Below are 26,837 nucleotides of genomic sequence, written 5' to 3' on the forward strand. Positions count from 1 at the left end.
GCCCACCCGTGTGTCCCGGCGACTAAATGATGGCGCGCCGAGAGCGCACTCAGCTAAGACGGACGACACAACTCGCTACATTTCAGCGTCCTCCGCTGAACTTATGCAAGTTGACATACTCGCCTGTAATTTTATGCGACACTTGACTCTGTCATGCTCGCGTTAAGGATGCTGGAAATTTGAAATTTCAGCGCAACGGAAACGTGCGAAGAGGGAAGTGGACTGAAAATTAATTGGTTAATTTTTGTGTACGTAGGTGGTACCTTTTATTATTATGTTTAGTTTGTGCTCTAATATTGAGAAAAAGACTACAATTTTTAAAGGTTCTGCTTCTATTAGTTTTAAGAAAGATAGGAACATTTATGAGACAAATGCCAACCACTTTAGTATACAACCCAAAACTACACCCATAAAACTACAATTGTTCCGCGTGTGGCTACCCCAAACTTGCCAAACCCACCAGCCATATCAAAACATCTTGCTTTGACCGAGTGTTTGGTGAACCATCAGAAAGCAGTTCTCATAAAATTAGTTTTTGTATAAAGGGGACTGTATTGACAATATGATTCCAAAACAGACTAAAATTGACTTTTAGTTAAATAGTCGTAAAGCAGCCGTTAACGACGGGTCGCGCAGTAACTTCTGGTTAAACTCCGGTTACCAGGCACCTCGTATCGAGGGGCGGCTGGCGTCGTCTTTATCGCACATCTTGTTAGTTTAGCTATTACGCCGTAAATGGCGTGTTAGCAGGGTTTACTGTTTCACCGACCCTTGACTTATTTGTTTATGAAGTAAGTGAATCAAATATGTTTCTATTAGGTACTTAAGTGATTATAATTACGTAGAATACATTTAATCTCTTGCTTAAAAATCCAATTGTTTCTAAGTCTAACCCTTTGACGTACCTACGGCGTAGACGGCTGTTTGAAGTGAATTTAAATTCACTTGAAGCTAACATTTTAAAATTTTGGACTAAAGCCCACCCTAAATCTTTCTGGTGTAGCCATTGGTTGACTTTTGTTGACTTGTAGAGAATGCCTTTTGTAGTACACTTTTGTACTTTTGTTATGTTTACTATAGTACCTGTACTATAGGTTAGTACTATAGTTATTTGTGTAACTGTTAGCGACTTATTCTACAGTAACTCCTAGTTAAATCCCAGTTAAATGCCGCCCGCCGTATAGACGGGCTGTTGTTGCTTTTATCGTCAATCTCGTTGTTAGTTCAGCTATTACGTCGTGAATGGCATGCTAACGGAGTTTACTATTTTACTGGCCCGTAGGAGAAGGGCGATTTACGATTCTATGGCATTGTACTAACAGAATAAACAAATCAACTAATTTGCTAGTTTGTTACTCTGACCCCCACCAATGTACAGCCGCCAGGCGCCCTGATCAAGTAATAAAGATAGTGTATAAATCTAAACAGAGGACTGCCGTTGCTCTATCTATTGTATACATACATTTTATCGGGGCTAGCTCTAGCTCTCTACATATATATGTTTAAAAACTGTACCTACATTCTGACTTCGGAAACAGAAGCATTGTTATGCAGCGTCACTGTAAAAGTGACGTTCGGATGGCACTAAATTTATATACCTACTAACAGGGCAAGTTAAACAAAAGTTTGTAATAACGATGCAGCAGTAGGGCTATTGCATTCGCAATCCGAACGTACCTAAAATTTTAGGCTCACACAAGCTAGTTAAAGTTAGTTAAAGTTAAAGTCAGACAAGTCAACAATTTAATCCACTGTGTCGCACTATCCAATGAAAATTCCATTTTTAGTCTTCTCGCAAAAAATATGGACCGGGCTTCCAGAGCATGCGTTGAAACTGAGGTTATGCCGATATTTTTAAAGCTGCACAGAATTCTGCCCAACCACGCATAATACCAGTACCTACCAGCCATTTGAAAAGCCTATCAGCTCTCCAATAAATTCCAAATTCGAACTAGTTTTCCGGCTGGTTGTGTCTGATGAGGAGGCAGTGCGTACTCTACTAACCAACTTGTGGGTTAATAAAATATGTGGGTGCATTACATTTGTTATAATTGCTTTTCATATATTATAGTTTGCTATATCTTTATTTTGAATAACGTAATAAATGGCATACTACCATAATACCTATTTAACGGTATATATAATGTTATTATTGGTATAATGGTCATAAGGTATATTTACACTTCGTATATAATATACATTGCCATAATTATTACATACTCTAAAGTATATTATTTGTTATAACAAGTGACATAACATAATTATTTGTGTGGCATAATAGTTGCATGACATAAATGGGTTAGGTTAGGTTGGAACTGCGACTCCGCACAAACGAATAACTACCTAACAAAAGGAGGGTTAGGTTAGGTTAGAACTTTGACCCTCCGTAGAATAAAATACTCTAGCAAAAAAGTGGTTTAGGTTAGGTATGAACTGCGGCCCCCGCAGAACGAAAACCGTGAAAAAATTGGTTATGTTAGGTTAGAACTGCGACCTCCCTAGAATAAAATAGCTAACAAAAGCAGTAGGCCTGCGTACTAGTTATAAAAAGTATGTAAAACTTTACGTTATCAGTAAATGAAATATGCCAAAAAATTTTATACAATATATGTATTTATAATTGATAAAATTGTATGAAGTATTACGTTATACAAAAATATAATATAATAAATGTCATTATCAAACATGTCTCTATACTATTTGAAAATTATATTACATTAGGCATTATATCAATGACAGTTTATATGAAACCACAATATAATAAAGGAAACGTATAATAAAAATTACATTATAATATACAATAATATATCAAATGGCGTTATAACAAATGTATGATAGTTTTTTTATAATTATATTAAGCATTACACACCCAAAATATGTATGTGCAAAAAAGTTCAATGGACATTTCTATAATTACGTACCGTTTTCACGATTTAAAAATACCCTTGTACCCACGACTTTTCTTTTTTTCATAATAAATCGTACCCGAAACCACCCAGTACAGGTTCATTCCCTTAGCTTACCAAACTCTCTCTCACTTGGACCTGACGAGATATTCCGCTGAACATGGACAATACTTTTTGGTATTTTTTTGTTGCTAAATTGGACTGTGGAGTGGAATACTACTAATATTAGGAAATGCGAATGATATCAAAATGACAGTGATGTGAAATGGTACCAATGCTGCTCCAGTTAATCTGTCTTCTGAAACCTACTTGTTCCTGCATCGAAAGAACGTAACGTCACGTTCGGAACATTAGTTTCATACTAATAAGTTCATGCGCGTAAATAAATTAGGTACTATAATAACTCCACCTTTGCAACAACTCACGGCGCGATTCGGGAAATGAATTAGAGATGTACTAGATATGAAATAGTAAAGATATGTGACGTTCCACGGAAAAAGGTACCTTCTGGCGGTTGGCGCTTACGCTATTATTAACGCAGCTCCAATATTATTGCGGCCATAAAGTACCCTTTGCCGTGGAACGTCACATATCTTTACTATTTCATATCTAGTACATCTCTAATTCGTTTCCCGAATCGCGCTGTCAGTATATATTATGTCGACTCTGAACGGAGCAATGGCTAGATCTACCTGTACCTGACCTGGACCAGTGCCCTGTTTATCAAAAGCTTGTAACTTGTAATACAAGTGGAAGTCCCTTTTTGACAGCTTTTGTTAGAAAGGGACTTTCACTTGTATTACAAGTTACAAGCTTTTGACAAACAGGGCACTGTACGCGATGGGATTGATAAGGCAGGACTTTCCTTCATACTCCCCCAACATAAATCGAGTACCGTTAAATCGCTCCTGGGCAAATTCTCACGGGGTTTTGCTTCCCCTTTAAAATTTATCCACGTAAATTGGGGAATGCACTTCTTATCCCACTTAGTGAAATAACAGTTAGGGAAAATCCCTGAAATGTATTTAACGGTTCTGCTATACTGTTTTAACAACCGGTATAACTCATGATACTATATTTTTTGTTAAAACATATAACGATTAGGCAACAAGCGGCTCGATTCGGAAAATGAATTAGATTTCTACTAGACTTCAACAAGTTACGATATGGATAATTTAAAGATATTTGTAAGATAGATATGTCAAATTTGACGTTTCCGCGATTCTGGAGGTCCTCTTGAACGATTTCGACAAGTTATGACTTAGATATCCAAGTCACATCTAGTCGATATCTAATGTAGATCTAGTTGATCTCTAAATCGTCTCAAGATCTTGTGATTATCTCGAAATCCGAATAGGCTTGAAGGTGTAAGTACAGGTAGCATCAAAAGTAGCGGATCAGACAATGCGTCAGTGTCTAAAATTCTTAGATAGCAAAACAAAAATAAATATTGTATTATATTTCTAGAACAACTAGATTGTGACAGATACTTTTGAACGCGAACTGTGGAAATATTTGGAAAAGTATTCCATGATGATTGATGACAGATAGGTACTGTTGAGTGTTGGTGCGTTGTTTCATCGGCTTCTAATATTGACGCTGACTGTACTTATTGTACTTGAGTTACGCAATAAACGACTAAGTAGTCGCTTATCGCGCAAGATACATAGGTAATTTACGTCTATTTAAACAATTTAAAGTATAAAACTCTTTAAAATATATTTATTTTATGACGATATATATATAATATTTAAATTATGACGACCAGTCTGGCCTTAAGTGGATTGTGACCCTGCCTATGAAGCCTATGGTCCCGGGTTCGAATCCTGTAAGGGCATTTATTTGTATGATGATTCAGATATTTGTTCCTGAGTCATGGTTGTTTTCTATGTATTTAAGTATTTATATATTATATATATCGTTGTCTGAGTACCCACAACACAAGCCTTCTTGAGCTTACCGTGGGACTTAGTTAATTTGTGTAAAAATGTCCTACAATATTTATTTATTTATTTATTATTTATTTATATACATATATGGTAGGTAGGTACTACTATTTCTTTAAATAAATACTTTCTTCAAAATTGTGTTCTATTTATTAAGAGCAGCATACAAAGAACAGCTTAATTCAACTCTCTTTTAAAACAAAGTAACGCAAACAATAGCACTCAGCCAAATGCGCCTTGTTTTTGACAAAACCACTGGTGTTCAAAATGAATTGCGAAATAGATACAACAAAGGCTTGGCTGGATGCCCTAAAACCGTACCAGTTTATCTTCTTTGATTGCACGATTGTGACTTTTAACACTATAACGATGAAGATAGTTTTTTCTTACGATTCCTTTAACTCATAACAAGGAAGTAATAGAACATCCTGTATAACTTTGAAAGCGGCCTATCGTTTGTAAATAGGTATATCAAATTCATTTTCATCAAATCAATTGATCAATGCATTATTTATCTAAACTTACGGTAGTTTTGTAAAATTAAAATAAACTCATTAACTCCAATCTATCGACTCCACTTTTCTGCAAGCTTTCTAATGGTATATCACACGATTATTATAAATGATATAATATGTATAAATTTAGCCTACCTCTCTCAATAACCTCTCAATTTTTCCCCTAAAATGTGGGCCTAATGTTCTAACACTTCTAACAAAGTCTAAGTCAAGAATTGTGATGACAAAAACGTATACGTATTTATGATAATAAGTTAAGAGTTAACGGCTGAACAAGCCAGTGTTAGTAGACCCTTACTATTCATAACAGCATTGCGTAGTTAACGAAAAAGCCCTGAAGCCCTACTAGTTCGTATAGCCCTTTAGCCGCGTATCCATTAGAGGCAGCCTCTGGTCGAGCGGCTGCCTCGCCCCGAGGCCGCGCAAGTGGAGACGCTTGCTCACCCTGAGGCTCGCCGCGACACGAAGCAAATTCGTGGCCGCGAGCCGAGCCATATTTTGTCGGTTTTTTACCGTGCTCAAAGGAGCCTCAGTCCGAGCCGTGAATTTGATGGAGACGATCGACGCGTTTTGGCTTTAAACTGCACACGTTGCGGATCAAGCTGAGGCGATTCGCCTCGAGCTGATCACAACGTGCCTCGAGCATTTGCCTCAGAGCGAGAAGCCTCAAACTGAGGCTGTTTGCTTCAAGTTGAGGCTGCTCGACCTGAGTTTGCCTCTAGTGGATACGCAGCTTTTGAATATATTTTTTTCACTAAGCGCCACTTGCACCATTTCACTAACCCGGGGTTAAGCGGTTAAACTATTAACCTGGTGTCAAATTGTACTGGTAACCATGATAACTCCAGGTTTAAGCGATTGGAATGATATATTTCTCATATTTCTTGCGTTTACGCCAACTCGGTCTTATCTCGAGGGGCACATACATCGATGGCCCAATGGAGCCCAACTCATTTGTTCTAGTTCGACGCGTCATTGGATTACTATGTGGTATATTTGGGGAGGCACGGTGCCGATATTTCAAAAGTGTGCAATACAAGTACATACCTATATTCTACTGGTTATTACAACAACAATACTAGTCGTAAGCTAAGCCTACCTAGTTAGTTTCGTTAATCAACCATTTATAAAACTATTTAATTCCAAATTCACATGTAACAAAGTAAAATTAAAACAACATAGAAGACCGAATCAGAAATGAGGAGATCCGTAGACGAACTAAATTCACCGACATAGCCCACCGGATTAGCAAGCTGAAGTGGCAATGGGCGGGCCACATTGCACGCAGAGAAGATGGCCGATGGGGTCGAAAAGTGCTCGAGTGGAGACCACGGACTAGCAAGCGCAGCGTAGGACGTCCACCCACAAGATGGACAGACGACCTTGTTAAGGTCGCCGGAGGACGCTGGATGCGGGTCGCTTCCAACCGGTACGAATGGAGGTCCAAGGGGGAGGCCTATGTTCAGCAGTGGACGATGATAATAGTGATGATGATAAAAGACAATGTATCGATCTCAAACAATTGACTTATGAATGTATTGCCATGGAAAGTTCTTCGTAGTAGACCCCAAATAGGAAGTTAAATTCCTGAATATTAGCAAAAAATAACAGGCACTTTCAGGAACAAATCGGATCTTGTTTATTTGGAGGTTGAATTTAAAATTACAGGAATCATTTTGCTCCTGTGTTCTTAAAATAGAGCGTTTCTTTTATTTTTTGGCATTTTTTATATATTGGGACCTTTTTTGCCACTTTTGTGTTATTTCTACTCAGAATCGAGCTCTTTCGATCCTAATGGGATAAAAAATGTCCCAGTGTTTTTTTCCTATTGTGTTACCATTTCCCCATAAGTACACTTTGTATGGCGGTAACAAAAAGGAAAGTTTGAAAAATGTATGGAAATTTTAGGACACTTTTTTTTCTCCTATAAGGATGAAAAGGGCTCGCGATCCTGACTAGAAATAACACATAAGTGGTAAAAAAGGTCACAATATCTAAACTAAAATGGCAAAAAATAAAAGAAACGCTCATTACATAGATAACTCCGAACGATACAAAAAAGTTAACCACAAAGGAGCACAGCGTTCGATGTATCTCTGTTGGAACGCATTTGCCTGCTATTTATTATATTGTCAGAGGCTTTTATAGAGGCAGCGAGTTGGCACATAAATCTTTGTTTACGTCTATTAGGGTAACATCATTTCACGTTAGTGAAAAATCTACATGTTTATTGTTTTATTCAGCGTTGTGATTTTGTTTCGTTGTTTTCTAGTATTGAAAGTGGCTACGAGTAAGTACTAGAAGAGTACCTACTCGTAAAATATTTGTTGTTCTTAATTGATAAACAAATTCTCTTTATTTAGGGATTCTGGTCTCGTCCTTATTTTTGTATTTATTATTATTTTATATTATGACAGTTACTTACATCATTCCAACTACTCGTATTCAATAAAATAATTATATTACAGGTGCATGTCATTTTGGGCTGATTTACTTTTCTCATTAAACAAAACGAACTCACTATATAAATAAATTCCAATCCTAATATCAGACCTATTAATCCGAGTGTATTTCCAGCCAAGCCAATACTTGGAGCCAGTGTCTCTTCAGGCTCATTCCAAATGCGAGCAAGTGCGAGTCAAAGGGTTCAGGTGAACCGTGGCTCAAAGCCATATTACACTTGTTTGCCCAAAAACTCAATGCGCCCACACTCGCTCAACCAATTGGAATACACGACCGGATATTACAAGCTCGGGGCATAAGCTAAACATGTCTAAGGACACCCACACTCTCTGTGAGGCTGAACGTCGAAACGGAATTCCATTTCACGAAATGAAATCAATGGAGATTCCGATCCGGATGGCTGTGTCATTCAGAATACTTATGGTAAATGCTATTGCTGTAGTTGTGGTTTTTTATCATTGCCAGACAGCATGAGGCCCATTCGAACTTATATTTGTCACCAAAATGATATCTCAATGATGCCAGTTAGTTATCATTCCCGCGTACGTCTCGCTCGCGCCAATACATGTACGGGCAAGTACGAGCCAAAAGACATATTTAATCGAAAACATTTTTAAACCTATCACGATTTACTAGAATTAAATACGAATGTCATTCTAGTGCTATTGATGTTTAGAATTCCTAATGACATTCTAGTGCAAATCATCTTTTTGACTCGGGTTAGTACGACAGCCATGCGACCGCTAGAAACTCGTGTATTTGTATTTTTATATATTTGTATGTTAGGCAACATTTGTATGTTTACTTATTATATTCACTGAATTAAGAAGAAACTTGAAACTCTTAGGTCAGTGTGTTGGAAGTTTTTTAATGTTATGCAACTGCCGATGGTATTGACTACTCAAAATAACTAAATACTAAGAAATAGGTACACAATTGGTTAACGCTTGTTTTAATATCTATCTATTTTGTGTATGACCGCATACCTATTTATTTCCAGTCACGATTCAAGAAAACAAATCAGTTTAACATTATCCTAACAAATTTACATACACGCGCTATTCAATAAATTGGATAAAGGGACCCACAAAAATAATTTCGCTACCGTTTTCAGAGCTACGTCAGCTACGTAATGGAATAAAGCCACTCGTACAGAGTTACCACATGTCAAAGTTTTTCCTGAAATGTTACGGTTACATCCAAAATTTTGGTTATACGGTGGCATCTCCTCTGAGTCCGACAACATCGTGCGACGAGATACTAACATATGGCGCTAGTATGGTCACTGAGTATACAAAGAGTTCAACCTTATACCTTATCATAAAATCCTTACATCATGCTTACGCTCTTAGAGCATTTAGTAACTGGAGACGTCATGGCTGTCATTTTCTGTACGAAACAGTCTGCCGATTTTTGCGGGAGGGGGGACGTCAAATGTATTGCTATTTCTACATGATTTGTACGTAACGTACAAATAGCCATGTCAGTCCATACAAAAACTTGCACAATTTGTGCAAGTTTTTCGGCAAAGGCGGCTCTTAAAGGCGACTCCAGTTATTAAATGCTCTAAGCTTACGGTGTTCCAAATGCCAATTGCTATAAATAAATACAAACTCGTTGGAGTCGTTGGTCTTTGGTCCTTACTGTACCTACACCCATGGAGAGAGATCTCTTTATTTGCCTTTTCTACATTCTACAATACCATACACTTCTAGTACATATTTTTTCTATCTAAATCTTAGCCCGTACCTTACCTACGGCTCGATTCGGAAAATGAATTAGATTTCTACTAGACTTCAACAAGTTAGGATACGGATAATTTAAAGATATTTGTAAGATAGATATATTATGTCAAATTTGACGTTTCCGCGATTCTGGAGGTCCTCTTGAACGATTTCGACAAGTAATGACTTAGATATCCAAGTCACATCTAGTCGATATCTAATGTAGATCTAGTTGATCTCTAAATCGTCTCAAGATCTTGTGATTATCTCGAAATCCGAATAGGCCTGTTAGTATCTCGTGTTGAGGCCCAGGGTTCACACAGATGTCATGCAGTATTTTATTATTCTATAAAGTTAAGTCCTGATTTAGAGAAGAATCAAAGAAAATTAAAGAGCGCATTATTCCTGATTCAAATTAATAAATTATTCTGGATCTTTTTATGAATTTTGCTATTGATACCTGGTAACACAGTCGTGCGTTTCCGGTATTACCTATTATGAAGACTGAAAGAAATAACTGTACTAGAAGAAATACAAATGAAAGAAAATGTTTCACGTTAGATGGTAGCAATGACATGAATTACACCATAGAATAGTGTTATAATCATTTTAAGAGCGTCTTCTTAATCGGTCTCGCAATATTTGAGGATAGTGACTATTCGGATCTGGTTGAACTCCATCACCAACTCAGTTGCCTTCAATAAATCTCATTATACGAATCCGAGCACGCCCTTGTATTTTATTTGGGTATCCAGTTTCGAACAAATATTAAAAATAAAACTTGGATAAACCGGTATTCAAATACGTAGCTCAGTCATATTATACGACTTATTTAATATCCTTCAGTTTACGTTCGTGCTCGCCGGCCGGCCTACCCACATTTCATTAAAATTTCTAAAACTTTTCAAACTTTCGCCAATTTAAATTCACTACAATTTTATAGGTCGAAACACAGCAGGTGTGACGAACCAGTTGGGTGTTGCTGGTGTAATTGGCACTCAGCCATCCCGTGTCACACCCTTGTCAAACTGATGCTATTTGCTTTGAAATATTCTATGGAAACTTAGCTTTTCGAGTTGTGACTTTTTATAAAAAGCTACCTAAGGTTACGAGCGAAATAAATTACGTGTACCTACTAAATACCTAATGCGCGTTAAGTGGGTTTATTGACACTTGTTACACTTTTTATGGATTTGGGTAGGGTTTCAAATTAGGTTCTAATTTTGAGAAAAAATACTTATTCCTTACATTTCATCTTAATAAAGGAGAATGTCAATTAGCTTTAGTGGAATTTTTGGAAGAAATTAGGTATAGTAACTTACAACCTTAGGAATCTTAAGTTAGGATAGCTAATCAACCGATTTTTATTTTATTAATCTAACAATTAAATAGGGAGCGTGCATGATCTGTAGGGGGCAGCACAGGAGCCCCCTGTTTATTGGCGCGAAGTTTAAATGTCAAGTTTAAGCTTTCAATGTATGCCACAAGATGGCAGATCCTACAATGCACATGAAAACGTACGTGAACTATATAGGGCAGCACTTGCTTTGGCGTGAAGTGTCAATGTACAGTTTATAATTCCGATTCAGGCCACAAGATGCCAAACCCTCCAATGCTCACGGTTCTCGACAGGACCGATCAGGACAGGACAGATCTCGATTCATTTTCGACGAATGAAGCCACAACTTAAATATCAATGGTATCTTAAAGATTTACTATTCGCTAAAATAATAATACTTCGAGCGTACTTATTCGCTAAAATAGTTAGTAATACTTGGAACGTATAATCCAGAAATATTACTTATTGAATGACATTGCTTTATATTAATTGACATGTGACATAGGTACTCGTATTGCTGTATAAAGAACAAATGTTACCTTCTGTCTAATTCTATGTCTAATGGAGATAACAAAAAATAAATCCAGTTAGTACTTAGTTCTTCTTCTTCTTCTTCCTCCTCGCGTTATCCCGGCATTTTGCCACGGCTCATGGGAGCCTGGGGTCCGATTGACAACTAATCGCAAGAATTGACGTAGGCACTAGTTTTTACGAAACCGACTGCCATCTGACCTTCCAACCCAGAGGGGAAACTAGGCCTTATTGGGATTAGTCTGGTTTCCTCACGATGTTTTCCTTCACCGAAAAGCGACTGGTAAATATCAAATGATATTTCGTACATAAGTTCCGAAAAACTCATTAGTACGAGCCGGGGTTTGAGCCCGCGACCTCCGGATTGCACGTCGCACGCTCTTACCGCTAGGCCACCAGCGCTTCACCAGTTCACAGTTAATACTTAGTTATCAAGTACTTAAATTACTGGATTCTGCTAGCATTATGTCACCCACAATGATTCTCGTGTGCACTAATCGTGCCACGATGACGAGAAAGGCTAAAGATAAGCTATAATTGTGACTATTGTGAGTAATATTCAGAAACATTTTTTTGTATTAAAATTGTTACCATATTTTCCAAGTGTCCCGCTCGCTCTAGAGATGATTTGCCTGTATCTGAACAAGACTTATTGATAACGATATTAGATTAATATTATATTCAACGTTTTAGAATATGCCTCAAGTAATTCAACGCATAATAGCCTCACACGCCCCACGTGAATGGCACGCGAATGGCGACAACCTTTCGCCTTGAACCATGAAGATTAAAGTATTTGAAACAGATAAAATAATAAATAAACATTGGACTACATTTAATATGTATCAAAAAGTCACACATTAAACGCTATCGTGTTTTTAGTTACTTACTTTAATGGTTATCTTAACAAATAGATAATTCTAGTTTTCCTAAATGTTAAAAAATTAACATGAGTCAAAATCATGTTGTCATTGAAGATTTAACGTGCGATGCAATCTATTAAAATGGTATTTATTGAATTATACTTATAATGACGCTAATTGTATTTGACTATTTTTTTTTCTTTATTTATCATATGATATTTGTATTAGAATACGCTTGATTTGATGATATTTGTTTCTTAATTTTTAATAATGTTATTGAATTTTTAAATGTTTTAATGTAAAAAATGTAATTAATGTGTGTTTTGGATCAGCACCTCGCATGTGGTTTTAAATAAATATTAAATAAAAAAACATGTCATTAGATATGCCAAATCTAAGGAAACATAAACCATATACTACATTTATTAATAATAATAATTAAGACTACATAGTTCCATGACACTTTGAATCGCTTTATACGTATTTTGTGGGATTTTAACTTCATAATTTTGTCAAACGCAATGGCATGGAACGTTCGGTGTTGAAACCTATAAATATTTTTGAGGTCAATAAATAGTACAGGTCACTGTTAACCAGCAATGTCTGTCTACGATGTGCTCGTAACCAGCGTAAAGCAGATTTTCCTAACCTTTGCTTTGACCCGTTATCGCACTGTCTGTGATATCTGCTGTTGCAACACGTGTAGCTATGCTGCGCTTATAGGCAGTATGGAGGACTTGGAATTTACCTAAAGAAGATGTGGAATATGCCACATTAATTTAGTCTGTGACCCTCTTCGCAATATAGTACAAGTTAGAATAGGTACCTTTTACGAGCACGAATCGAATATCTATAATATCTAGATCTTCAATTCGTGCTCTTTATCACCTTGCATCTTTCTTACTTACTGGTAGGGTAATCTCGCTTGAATCTGCATTAACCCAACTGGAGAGGTACCACCGTCTTCCGAGAAAGACATCCATAATGTTTTGTTTTTGACGGTGAGCAAGGTTGCCCTTGCTCCCAAAGATGCAATGTGTTGAATATGGGGGTCGTGACGCGACATGTCAGTGAATCCTTGCATTACAGGGTTAACAACGCGTGAAATTAGGGCACTTTTGTTCAGAGAGCGCCGTATATTTTTATTCAGCAAAAATATTTAATAAAATTAAACAATAAATGCATAGAAAAAAATATGACTATCCTAAGGTACAAAATAATATACCTACTATCTAGCAAAGGATATACATAGAAAATGTGCTCGAGCTCGGAGCCTGACGGTAGTCTTCCCAGAAGGCTGGCATATAGTTGCCGCGTTGGATGGTAATCCCTCCATGCGGTCGGCAATGAATGACCCAGCCTTCTGGTCACTGCTAGCGTCTACAAGGCGTTTGCTCAAATTTTAAACATCATGTGAGCTCCAGGCTCCGGCTTTTCCACGCAAAACTGCTAAAAAATGCAGCTAGATGGGTGATTCTTAAACTGTGTCCAAAAAAAATTTTGTTTCATAAACGTTTTTATTTTTCACATATTATTACATATATCAAAAGTACATACAAAAAGCATTTTTTGATTCATATGGTCAAGCTTAATACCCTCAGGAAAGGTAAATAAAATGAGTACATAAACACGCTTGTGACAAAATGTCCCTCAGTCGTGACATTTCGGCATTTTGGTGGCCAACTCGGCTATTTTGATTTATATAGTTATTTTAACATAGCCTAAGTCACTCCTATGACTACGACAAACCTAATGACAGCTCAGACGTTGAAATCCGTCAAACTATAAAGGCTGTAGAGCGTGACAAAGAATTCGATACACATCATACATACATACAAGTGAAAAACATTTTTTTTTGCTTTGGCAGTTGGGCAATAAAAGCAACTGATCTGTAGTTAATAAAAATGCATTTCTGAAAAGTGCATGCCTCTAAATTAATCAAACGAATTAAGAATGACACGACCACGTGTCTATATGTCACGAACGTGGACTCAAAAGTCCGTGGCGGTTGGAACATGTTCGATATTACATAAACATTTCCTTTGATTTTGCAAATGTTAAATAATTAGCTTAATCTGCAATGTATGAGGTATATCTTATGTTACAAACAATAACGTGAAACTGCAACTTACTCTTAAAACTCTAACACGGCGGTGACGCGTTAAGGTTGACCGTTTTTTCAAATGAACACAAATAAATAATCTTCGACAAAACTTCTTCCTTCAGCCATTTGTAAACCTGACAACAACACAGTGTTGCTGTTCTAAAAAAACCTTAATAAGGCTGCCAGCAGTAAAGATAATTTTCTACCGAGTACCGAATGTTTATATTACCACGCGCGGTGGTGACGTGAAAACTAATCACAAAATGTATGTTGTTTAAAATTATATAAAATCGTTATAAATCAATACAATTTTTAAACAGTTATGTAGGACAAGGATTAGTGTTTTATATTTGATATAAATTATTGCAAAATCACTTCATATTTTTTCAAAAAAAAATCAAATGTCACAAAATCTGGGGAAGTCACACTACACGGTCCGTGACATTTCGCACTTGTAATAATTTTTTTATATGTTTCTAATACTCTTAGGACAATACATTTAGGTTGACCTAAAACTAGAGGTAAATTGCTAAGTATATTGATATAGAGTTTACTTATTTTCACAAAAATACATGCTATTCTTACGTGTTACACAAAAAATGCATAAGAATAAGAATTACCCAGATAGTCTATCATCTAAATTTGCGCCGCTTTTGCAGCCTTGTTTTCCGGTTGTTATCAAATGATATATAGTCCATATTTTGACGTGATAACGTCTTATAAATCGATGACCACCGGTAGCATGCACGAAAAAGTGTCACGTTGTGGACAAATCTCCGTGTTAACGTTGTGGACAGATCTCGATGGTAACGTTACGGCCACGTTTTCTTATGACGTTATCACGCAAAAATAATTATCGTCCGTAAACCGACTTTACAGACAACCATTTTTTTCTACTGCATTACTGCATGGTGGTATGAAAAATGACGCTTTATAAGCTATATAGGTAATGGGTAGGCCATTTCATGTCAACATTCTATTAAAATTGAAGATGGAGGTCCTTTACGAAAGTGTAGTTATGAAGAATAAGTTCTGTGTTTTCCCAAACTACAACTTTACGTGCAAGAGCGAATCTTAGGCGGAAGAGAAAAATGTAGTATACATAAACGCTTTATTTTTACAATATACTTTTTTCTTCTGAGCTGAATGAACGAGCATAGTCGTTGCATACGGACACGCCATCCGTCCATTTCACGATAGAGGTTTTTCACACAAAAACAAAAGGAATAAAACGTTGGCAACCTTTGAAGCGTTAGTTTAATAAACTCCTTGCTCGCTGTGTACTAACCTGCTTTTACTTTACGTGCAATATATGTACGAGTAGTTCTTATGCTGAATAATGCTCGATGGAAAATCTCATCTGATTATTTAGTATGTTTTCACCCAACCAATTCCAAATTCAAACTAGATCTACGTGATGGCTAGGAAATGCTTCCGGTACTGAGTTTGTATAGCGAAAACCGAGAATTCCCGGTTCCAGTCCGGTATTAGTATAGAAGACCAGTACCTACCGGGAGCACTCTATATTGATGGCATAGAATACCTAAATTTCTGTTATTCGCTTAGAAATAACATTACGCCGCTAAATTATTCTTTAAATAACAGTCATAATGTACCTGAGAGTTTTCATATTTTTAATGCTACATTCTAGTTGTACGGAATTCTATGTTGAACTTCTGTTTGAATCATATTATCATTAAACCTTTTTATAACCTTTACCCACCGATACAATTAGTTATTTATTATTATAAGCCCATATTGTCCCACTGTTGGGCAAAGGCCTCCCTCTTATTCTTCCACGTATCCCTAATATCCTCAGAAGTCTCATCAGTCTTTGTCAAAAGTGATGATACGATTAGTTAGTAGGTATATAATATTATAGTTATAGATTAGTACCTATTGTTTATTTTAGATAAAGTGGCACTTTTTCAAATGTTGACTTGAAAAATTGTAATATAATGGTGTAATATAATTTATTTAAGGTTTCAAGTTTGAACGGTTAAAAAAATTAATCTTATTATTATATACATTTTTTCAAAGCGGCACAAAGCAACGAGCGCCTAGGGGAGCCCATCAGGGGCGTGTCACGAGTGAAGAGCGCGAAATTACATTCTCACACATTCTTTTGAAATACGAGCTTTATTACCCCAAATAAAATATTCCCCCACCTAACGAGAAAATATGAATTTCACGGTAAGTTTACTTTATAAAGTTTGCATTTAAAGTCTGTTGCTAAAATATCGTGTTATTCTGAGTATATTCACATACAAAATGTTTTATAAAACAGCTAGCTGATTGTACACGCAAAATGATTATGTAATTTCAGTAATATCCGATAAATCGCAACAGTAAGTACGCAATTTCAAAGGCTTAATAAAGCCTTACGGGCCAATTCGAGTTTTAGTTATTCGATCTCTTTCCGATAATATTATTATGATACTGATCTGTCAGTGTCAAAAGTGACATTTCTTCAACCAAAATCTGTTGACACTGACAGATCAGTACCATATCGGAAACAGATCGAATAACTGAAACTCGAATTGGCCTGCTAAGCCGTATATTATACAGATACAGAAAAATCATAAATCTAACTCCAGATAATGAATCCAATTAATAGCTTCATCTTTCAGTTTTATCAGGTCTTCGAATGTATTCACCCTTTCATGTTAGTGCGTTTCCGCGGATAACGTTGCCATTTTGAATGACGCATCAAAAAGGATCAGTACTTTTAAAGGTGATTGGCACCTCGTAAGGAGGGTGTTCCTGGTAACAATGTTTATAAGGAGGAATTTACACCATTGCCACGAAAGAACGGCTTTTTTGTAAGACGGTGTGGTACCGGCGAAGATTTTTGCTCTAGTTAACAAGGCTCTAGTGACACATAATAATATTATGTCGCGCCTGCATTACAGCGCTGATGAAGTAAAAATTTACCTATGTACAGTCAGCAGCAGAAGTTGCTAAGCGGGCGAGGTGTTCACAATTACTTTAACACGCTCTTATTCCCTTAACAATAAAGTCACGTCAAGATTATTTTGAACACCTCACCCGCTTAGCAACTTCTGCTGCTTAGGTTATACGCTGAGGGTATCAGCGTCAATCATACCTCTACTGGCACTTCAAACCTTTTAATTATGGTCGTGCTTGTCGTTTTTAAATATCTTTTTTAGGGTTCCGTACCCAAAGGGTAAATCGGGACCCTATTACTAAGACTCCGCTGTCCGTCCGTCCGTCCGTCTGTCACAAGGCTGTATCTCACGAACCGTGATAGCTAGACAGTTGAAATTTTCACAGATGATGTATTTCTGTTGCCGCTATAACAACAAATACTAAAAAGTACGGAACCCTCGGTGGGCGAGTCCGACTCGCACTTGTCCGGTTTTTTTAGTTACGCTCAAGGTAATTTAAACTATTTAGATATTATTATTATCATCATTTAATATAATAATACTTGAAGATTAACACTAAGTACATTAAATTACTTTAGGCATAATACAAGGAACTTTGTACCATATTCAATTGTTATTATGTAGGTATTAATAATTAACAAGCTTCAATAATAATAAAAACACGCAGTACCTATAGATAACTCAATATAAAATATACACGCAAACCTTAAACTATGTGAGTTTGTAGCAAGTAACCCATTTCAAGTATTTTTAATATACTTATATAGATTATCTCTTACATACATGAAATAAATTAAGAAATTTCTTGTTATTATAAAAAAAAGATGTTCAAAAAATTTTTACTACAAAGTTTAGGGATGACACAAATATATTTAAGTAGGTATTGAATCCAGAACAAATTGTCCTACTTACTATGATTTAAGAAACAGCACAGAAAAGAAACGCTTCTCTAGCTTCAGCTATTCACTCCTATAAAATCTAAGATAGACGGTAAGTTAGGCTGTATTGCAAAATTATGTATAAGGAGATAAAGTTATCACAATGTTTTTTCCTAAGTTAAACTATTATATCGTACTGTCGACGAATCCAAAGGCGCGTACTCTACTAATGCCGCCATCAGGCGCCATGGTTACCCTGACGTGCGTCACCAGGTCCGACTCACAGTTGTACCAGTGCTCACTGTGTGCTGAGAGCTGCAAACAAAATTGGAATAGAATTACTATCGTATTGTAATGGTAAACATATTAAGAGTACAAAATTATAAAATATATGAAGCTGTTGCATGTACTATATGCACTTGTAATTGGCAAGCTGTCGTTTCTGTGTTTTTTGAAATAAATGAAATGCGGCTCCGATATTATGCTGGTCAGATATACGATGGATATGACAAAATTTTCATCTCAAGGCTGTCGCCAAGTAATTTGTAGAAACTCACCTTGCTTGGTCTTAGGATGTTATTCCACTGTGGCCTTGATTCAGGCGTCCAATCACGGCTTAAGAAAGTGCCCTCTATCTTGACAGAATCGGGAAAGTTGCCTTTGAAGTGCGCAGTATCCACACACAGTTCTTTGATCCTTCCTGGGAAACCCAATTTGAAGACGGCCCATTCTTCCCCTGAAATAAAGTAGCTAATTAAACAAAAACGGTTGTTCATTGAGAGGTGCTTTTAATTTGTCTGAGTAATAAAATTCAAATATAAGAGCCAGTCTAGTGAGCCTATTAAATTAGATTAAGGTTGGCGAACTAAATTTATGTATATTTTGGTATAGAGCTTTGAAATTAATGAGATTGCGACTATGTAGGTATGTAGTTTTCTTATTTTAAAACAGTCACTTTCTTGAAATAACGTCAATAGCACGAAGCGAATATTCAGTCACCTTTTGCTATGAAATAGGAATACTAAGGATCTCTATGTTAATGGTCGTGAAAAGAAGGCTGATTGCCCCAGGGCTCACCGGTACAAATTGTTAGCAAAATAAATACTACATGAGTATTGAGTATACAACTTACCAGGTACTTTGAGCGTGCCATCCTCGTTAGCCTCGATAACCTCCGGTCGGTCGAGTCTCCTGGCCGTCTCCCACCCGTCGGCCATGCACTTGCTCTTACAGGGCTTGATCATATTGCGCGGGTGGCCGTAGTGAGCGTTTGAGTACCCTGAAAAAGGTTTTGGTAAGACTAGTGTTTCTGTGACGCTTTGGACTGACCAGATGGTAAAGAGGTTTTTAATCTGTTAAATTATATGACCATTGGTAAGATGCTTACTTCAAAGGATGACTCACGTTAGACCGGGCTGTGTCCGGGCCGGAGCTACCATTGCTTACTTTTCTATGACATCACTGGCGACCACGTGATACTTTCCATAGAAAACGATGCTTCGGAAGCTCCGGCCTGGACACGGCCCGGTTTAACGTGTCATCCTTAAATCGTGTTCCTGAACAGTAGTAGCAATCTATTGGCCGGACTACAAAATTCATCAATTCAAATCTCAAGTAAATATCGTTCTTTATTTCGCATGAAGATATATATGTTTTATGGTTTCGGAAGTTTTGATAATGTAAATCGATTTCTTACTAATTTTTAGCTAAATATTTACCTTGGCATGTGGTGCCGTTTAGCAAGGACAGCAAATCCACCATGTGATGAGGCAGCGGCCTCTCTGCCCTTGCTTCACCGTATACTCTGAGTCGCGCGATGCCACCATCAGGGAAGATGTTTACGCGGACATGTGTGTATGCCTCGTCGCTTAGTACCTATAATGATAAATAAATATAATGTAAAAATGTTCTTAATATATATTTCGGCCCGGCAAAAAACGGTATCGGTACCCATTAAACAGAAATCTATATTTAATCTATAATACCTTTAAACGAGCAATTCTTGTTTATTTATTTATCTATTTATATATATATATATATTTATATGTATATATATTTCGGGGATCTCGGAAACGGCTCTAAAAATTTCGTTGAAATTTGCTATATGGGGGTTTTCAGGGGCGATAAATCGATCTAGCTAGGTCTTAACTCTGGGAAAACGCGTACTTTTGAGTTTTTATATGTTTTCCAAGCAAAACTCGGTCTCCCTGATATTTTTACATTAAACATGCTACCTTAAACATAATAAAATGAAATCAACAGGCACAGGCATTCATTGACCGAGCTTGAATGGAATAAAAGCAGTTTTAGAGAAATCTTGGCCTATTGAGGTTAGGAATTTACTCGTAATCTATTAAAACATTTTGTATGCTTGCTGCTATAGCACACAAGGACTGTAGAAAACGTTGTGCTTCAAAAGTTTGATATAATTCACCACAAAAAATCACTAAGTAGAATATTTATTTTGTTTGGTTTACTTTTGGTACCTACAATTTCAGTCAGATCAATTACCTTTTGATAATTCAGTCTGGTCTCTTCGTAGCCTGGTCTGAGAGCAGTTATAGGCACGATCTCATTCCACTTGTCGGTCGCAAGCCTCTCTACAGCTTCCACTTCATTCTCTGAACACGCTGTGCCTATACAGGCATTTCTTTCCGGTAGCATTGACTCTTCTGTAATGAACATTAAAATTTCTGAAAACTCTTACAACGATGGAACAGCTATTGTGTTATAATTAAAGAACAGAAAAATAATATTTAATTTTGATAAACATACCTTCAGGCGTTAAACAGGCGGCTTGTATCGAAAATTTTGGCGCAAAGTTTCCAGTGAAGTACGCCGTGTCAATGAGAAGACCTGTAAAAATACACAAATGTAAGAAAAATTAAAATCATGCCAATACCGTTTGATATTTATAAATACCTAAACGTTTAGCAAATAAGAGAAAAATTATACTATCTATCATAAAAAAAGCAAATGAGGAAGATTGAGAACAAATTACAGAATAAATTCCGTCCTAAACGCCAATTACGAGTAGGGACAGAGATGAAAAACTCAATACGTACCACGTATGACACACTTGGTGCCAAGCTTCAGTATACACCAATCATGGCCGGCCACGCGCTTTCGTCTGGTCTCCCAGCCGTCCATCCACTTGCCGTACTCGGTGTACTTGTCAGCGAGCCACAGAGAATCGCTGTCTGCAAGCATATTCTCGCATGTCGCAAAGAAGTCATCGGTCGCGAACGCTACCTTGCCACCAGCCTGTAAAAAGGATGTAACTTAACGTAAGTATAAAACTAGCAAACATGAAACAACTAGGTAAAGGTAAACATATTCCGTCGTACCTACGTCTGATACGTCTGGTACGTATGTACCTACATAATATGATATGTTTTGTTTATCTCATTTATATTCCTTTACCTGTTAAACATAGGTACCGTAAATAACAATCTGAACAATTTTAGTATATATATAAGTATATGCTTTCAAATAAATCTTGGTTTACGCTCGACTGGCAATTGTTATGATATCTATACGGATATATTTTCTTGGAAATATCTCTTTAAATATTATTGTTAGAGGAAAATACATTTTTTCTATAACAAAGGACTAAAATACAAAAATAGTCACAACTACCAAAAAATTTACTTATACAGTGGTTTTTTTTCACTCTTAATAGAGAAAATACTTTTTAGTTTATTGTGCAATTGTAAAATGTTAAATGGCCGTACAGTTTTTTTATAGGTGATGATGCCTACCATTATAGAGTCGGACCAAGAAAAGTCTGCAGCGGATCTGATAGCCCACGCAGTGTAAGTGTCATTTATACGTCATAAATGTCATAATTTACTAGAAGTTTGACGTTTAAAATAACACGTGCACTGCGTGGGCTATCAAATCCGTTGCAGACTTTTCTTGGTCTGACTCTAGTAGCAGTGAAAAGAGATCCCTTAAAATGGTTCAAAACGTAATATAAGAGAACAAGTTATCATTAACTGTCAAGTGGTCAAAAAGCAGGAATAGCATCGTATTAATCGCTCCGAGGCTTAACGTTTCCCATTTTTACTCCACCCGGGGCTCCGTAAGCCGTTTCAGCGGCATGAGTGACGTAATCTGCCCATCTGGCCTACCTCACTATTTCGGTCTGAATACACAGATAGAAACAAAATATCGATCAAAGGAGAATCCATTTGATTGGTAGTTGCATTGAAAGGAAACTCCGGTATTAGGTATCTCGAGAATCATTTTAGCATTAAATTGAGAGGCGGATTTTTTAAATTTTGATTCTTGGTTTGTTTTATTCATTAAGGTTACCTACTTGTTTCTTGTATATGTATGTTCAATTTTATAGATTTTCACTCATAAGAGTTTTGGCGGATTGTATGTAAATTTACGTACAATCAGTTATAGTAGGTAAATAAATACATACATAGTTACAAAAAGTTATAACTTTGACGCCAGCAAATTTTATTGTTTTTTTTATGACATTCAAAGTCACGCAAGCAGTAAAATATTAATAACCTATTCTAAGTTAAAATAAAAATATAGTGTATTAGTATACAATTATAACATTTACAGTTATTGTAAAACAATGCACGACAACTTCAATTCAATATAAAATGAACAACGTACATTTTGGAGTGCACTAAAATATAACCTTCCTATTTTTAGCACGGCGACTTAAACGTAAACTTTTTTAACGACTAAATTAGATTGTATCTAGACATCTAATTAAGGGGTATACCATAAGGGTACTTAAGGTGAAGGTCGTAAAGGTGAATTTCGCCTCAGAGTTTTGATTATTAGGTGGCTAAGTTCGAGACCACAGAGCCTGGGCAGTTTGCATTACTTTAACTGCTTTTAAGCAAGTTGGGGGAATCTAAACCACGTAATTATCTTTATAGAATGTCTACCTTGCTTCGTCTCTAATGAGTTAACATAATTATTATATTTATTTTAGCTTCATTTCTTGGATCTTGGGTTTGGTGGTAACATAATTAAACTTTATCTGATCATTGCTTAAAAAAAGAAATTTGTCGAGCTTACACCAAAAATCTTAATAAAACCGTTTATAACCAAAATTCAATATTTCTGGAACCCGGAATTCCAAAAAGCTATAAGTTACATATACTTAATTACAAATATTTACCATAAGTATATGCGTGCTTGAAGATGAAGAAGGCCTTTTCACAGCTGGTACGGTTGGTATGGTTATGCTAATTGTAACTACAAGAGCTTTGATAATAAAATAAACTTACGCCAACACTGGCGAACTCGCTAAGCTCCGTAAACGCAGGCGCTTTCTTCTCAATCATTCTTCACACTTCTCGTTTCAATGTCCACAGCTGGATCGACTTCCGATGCCTCGGGAGATTGAATGACTGGGAGCCGAGCGTGCTCCACTTATATAGCTGTTAACACACTGATAATAACAATAACAAAACAAATCACTTTATCACGACGCTTAGGTCGCCCGACTGACACGCGCCCGTCTAAGGTTTATTCCGTCACTCCTTACGGTCATCCTTTTGTACTCCATTGGAATGTTCCACGGGGACGGCACCTTTTTTGGTTTCTCACAACTAAAGGATGACTCAAGTTAGACCGGGCCGTGTCCGGGCCGGAGCTTCAAGCACCGTTTTCTATGGAAAGCATCACGTGATCGCCTGTCATGCCATACAAAATTAAGCGCCGGAAGCTCCGGCCTGGACACGGCCCGGTCTAACGTGAGTCATCCTTAAGGGCACAACAATGCTTACCTATGTACCCTATGTACCTACAGTGTGAGTAGGTACATCTGATATCAAACTCTAACGAATGACACGTTCTCTTTCTGTCTTCCACGGTAAATGTACAAGTGCTTTTGTTATTGTGTATTTTTACAAGTTTGCTTACTTATAATAAATACTAGCAAGTAGTAACAAGTATGTTTTATTAAATTGCCGAATAAAACATTGAATAATAACAAATCACTGGCTTAACTTGATTATAGTCTGAATTATAATTAACTATGCCTTATTGAAATGTCTTTACAAAGTTAGAGTTTTCATTTCATTAATATTACTACAACATAATTAAATACATCTCGTTGGCATTTAAACTTTTTATAAATACTAATATAACTTGATGTTTTCAGGTTCAACAAGAAACAGTTTAGTTAAGCAGAAGGTAGGTTACTTAAACTTCTGTCGGCAACATTTACGAAAAATCTAGTTTACCTATATTTGATACGAGTCCTACTAAATTCTAAAACAGTTAAAAAATATTAGACCAGAAGCTTTTAAATATTGCTTATACTGATTGTGTTAGATTAAGATTAAACGTTTAATATTAATAGGTACTCAATATTATCCTCGTTAATAAAAACCATAACAATCAACAGTAGTCACCGCAAACCGTATAATAAAAGTATCAGCAAAATCGGCGAGCCGTGGCGCGTGGTTTGAACAAAAAATACAAAGGATTTGATTTATGTATCAAATAGTGGAATATTTTAAAATCTAAAAATATAACGCGCTAAACGATTGAATTATAGAAGAATCTGGAAATAGTTCGGTCGATATCGGAAAAGGTTAATAGGAGCAAAAACTGACAGAACCAATTCGCTATTGTGAATTCATTGGCTTTTTTTGTGATGATCCATAGTACATTGTTAGCTAGCAAGCTAGAGCAGAGCTGTAGATTAAATTGTAAGTAAAAGTAAAAATCGGATGTTTACAAAACAGGACGTATATTTTAATTAGGTAAATACACGATTAATGATATTGCCTACCCTTGTGCTAAATAAACTAGTGGCTTTGTGAGCAGAGTTGTAGACCTCGCGATAAGCTGCTCACAAAAATTTATGAGAATCGGTCGAGAAATACATACACCAGCATTTTGTTTCCCAAAATTGTGTCTCTAAATACCTAAAGCACACGAATGTATAGCGATGCAAAACTCCGCATATAACGCTATCTGAAGATCGTGAATTCATACGGACGAGGATTGAAACACCCGTTAAATGCAAGGTCGGCCCGGTGCAGAAAACTGGATGTTACTGAACGGAGTGATAAGAGCCGGCTCAATACTGTCATTAACTCATTAAGTACGTCTCGCTTGAATCGGGTATATAACGTGTACCTACATATATACTTATTTTTAAGTTCATTTATAAATTAAAAAAAGTTATTATAGTCCAATCATTATTTGGCACAAACTACTTGGCAATATTCCCAAAGAGTTTTTACTTGAAAAAAATGTTCATTCACCGGACGTTGTGTTGTACCTACTTATTGTTATATTTAATAAACACAACAAGCAATAAAATTATAATATAAACTGAATTCAATCACTAAGCCAGAAACATCTAAACTTAAATACAAATAATAACTAAACATGTATAAACATTTACCTACTGTTACCCGCCTCGGGCTCCTTTCGACGCAAAGCTGCCCATCACGCTCGCAGTGTAGGGCACCTGTTGCCGCGTTGGAATGCGATGCGTTATGTTTTGTGGAATAGCTATATTAATATTGCCTAGTGTGATTAACATACACTGAAATACTAGCAGTCAGGGGTCACGGCAAGTTACCCAGTATCACATAACGCACTGGCATCGAGAGGTAAATTAGGTAATAGTATTTTTAACTTAGAAACTTTTTTTTTAATAATATTATGGAAACTTTTAATAACAACACACACGTTATCGTCGCCACCAAGAAAAATGACTAACCATATTAAGTAGGTATTTAATTATAATTACATTCGACATAATTACATCTAATATGTTATTGTGTCTGTTGAGACACGACGAAATAAAAACTAAATTGTGTTGCTCTGAAAGAGAATATTTTATTAAGTACAAGGTACAAACAATGATACCTATTTAAATAATAACACAAACTGAAATAATAATAACTTAAAACTCTTACCTGAAAGAGAACCAATATTTAAAGCTAATATTCCATATCTTTGTATTTTATATAACTTATTTAATTGAATAAAGCCTTTGACATTTTGATGTGAAAACATATGTCATATCATAGTCATAATAATAATATAGTCTTGGTAATATATGAAAAAAAAAAATATTTTTATAATTTTGTATACCTACAGTAATGTAAGTCCTGCCGAGAGGCAAAAAAGTGGAATAAGAGTGAAGAAAGAATTGCTTTAAATCAACATAGGTACCAAAACTTTAAACGTAGAAGACTAGACAATAGACATGTTTAATATATATCATCGATACGAGAAAAATCGGAAAGGTTCCGAAATATCATAAACAAAGTAAAATACAATATATAGAATAAGATCTACGTATTTAAAACAAACGGGAGAATGAATATCTTAGTTACGGCTACTAAGTAGATTTTTAATGGAGCGGTATATAACTATTTTTAAATAGGCACTAGAATGGGGCGTTGCAACAGCGAAAATGGGCCGTGCCACGTCATTTTTTTGAAGTGAAAACTTCTTTAGCGGCGATGTACACTTTTTGTGATGAGGAAAAAATGTTAAACTCGCGACAGGTAAGATTCTTAACACGTGACGTCACGTGTGACGGACTCGTAACGAACGTTACGTGATTTAAATGCCATCTAGTGAGTTTCCCTCGAACTGGTACTAATATAACTCGAGTGCAGTACAGTGATGTGCTTAGGGGTTTCAAGTAATG

General features: G+C 36.3%; 1 protein-coding gene across 1 annotated transcript; it reads right to left on the reverse strand.

The window, feature by feature from the left end:
* Positions 1 to 18,114: 18,114 nt before the first annotated feature.
* Positions 18,115 to 23,595, reverse strand: LOC134792396 (allantoicase-like). The gene is made up of 8 exons (XM_063763688.1): positions 23,440 to 23,595; positions 21,244 to 21,442; positions 20,954 to 21,034; positions 20,690 to 20,850; positions 19,897 to 20,053; positions 19,311 to 19,457; positions 18,736 to 18,914; positions 18,115 to 18,493 (listed from the first exon to the last, which is right to left on the reverse strand). The coding sequence occupies exons 1-8, from the start codon at positions 23,494 to 23,496 to the stop codon at positions 18,365 to 18,367; spliced, it is 1,110 nt and encodes a 369-aa protein (XP_063619758.1). The 5' UTR covers positions 23,497 to 23,595; the 3' UTR covers positions 18,115 to 18,364.
* Between the last annotated feature and the right edge of the window lie 3,242 nt (positions 23,596 to 26,837).

This window comes from Cydia splendana, chromosome 7 (assembly GCF_910591565.1).
Source record: "Cydia splendana chromosome 7, ilCydSple1.2, whole genome shotgun sequence".
Taxonomy (NCBI): domain Eukaryota; kingdom Metazoa; phylum Arthropoda; class Insecta; order Lepidoptera; family Tortricidae; genus Cydia; species Cydia splendana.

Coding starts and splice junctions, on each gene's coding strand:
- LOC134792396 (XM_063763688.1), bottom strand. CDS start 23,496: ATGATTGAGAAGAAAGCGCCTGCGTTTACGGAGCTTAGCGAGTTCGCC. Junction 21,443..23,439: donor GCGAGTTCGCCAGTGTTGGC/GTAAGTTTATTT, acceptor TCCTTTTTACAG/GCTGGTGGCAAGGTAGCGTT. Junction 18,915..19,310: donor TGGCACGCTCAAAGTACCTG/GTAAGTTGTATA, acceptor ACTTTATTTCAG/GGGAAGAATGGGCCGTCTTC.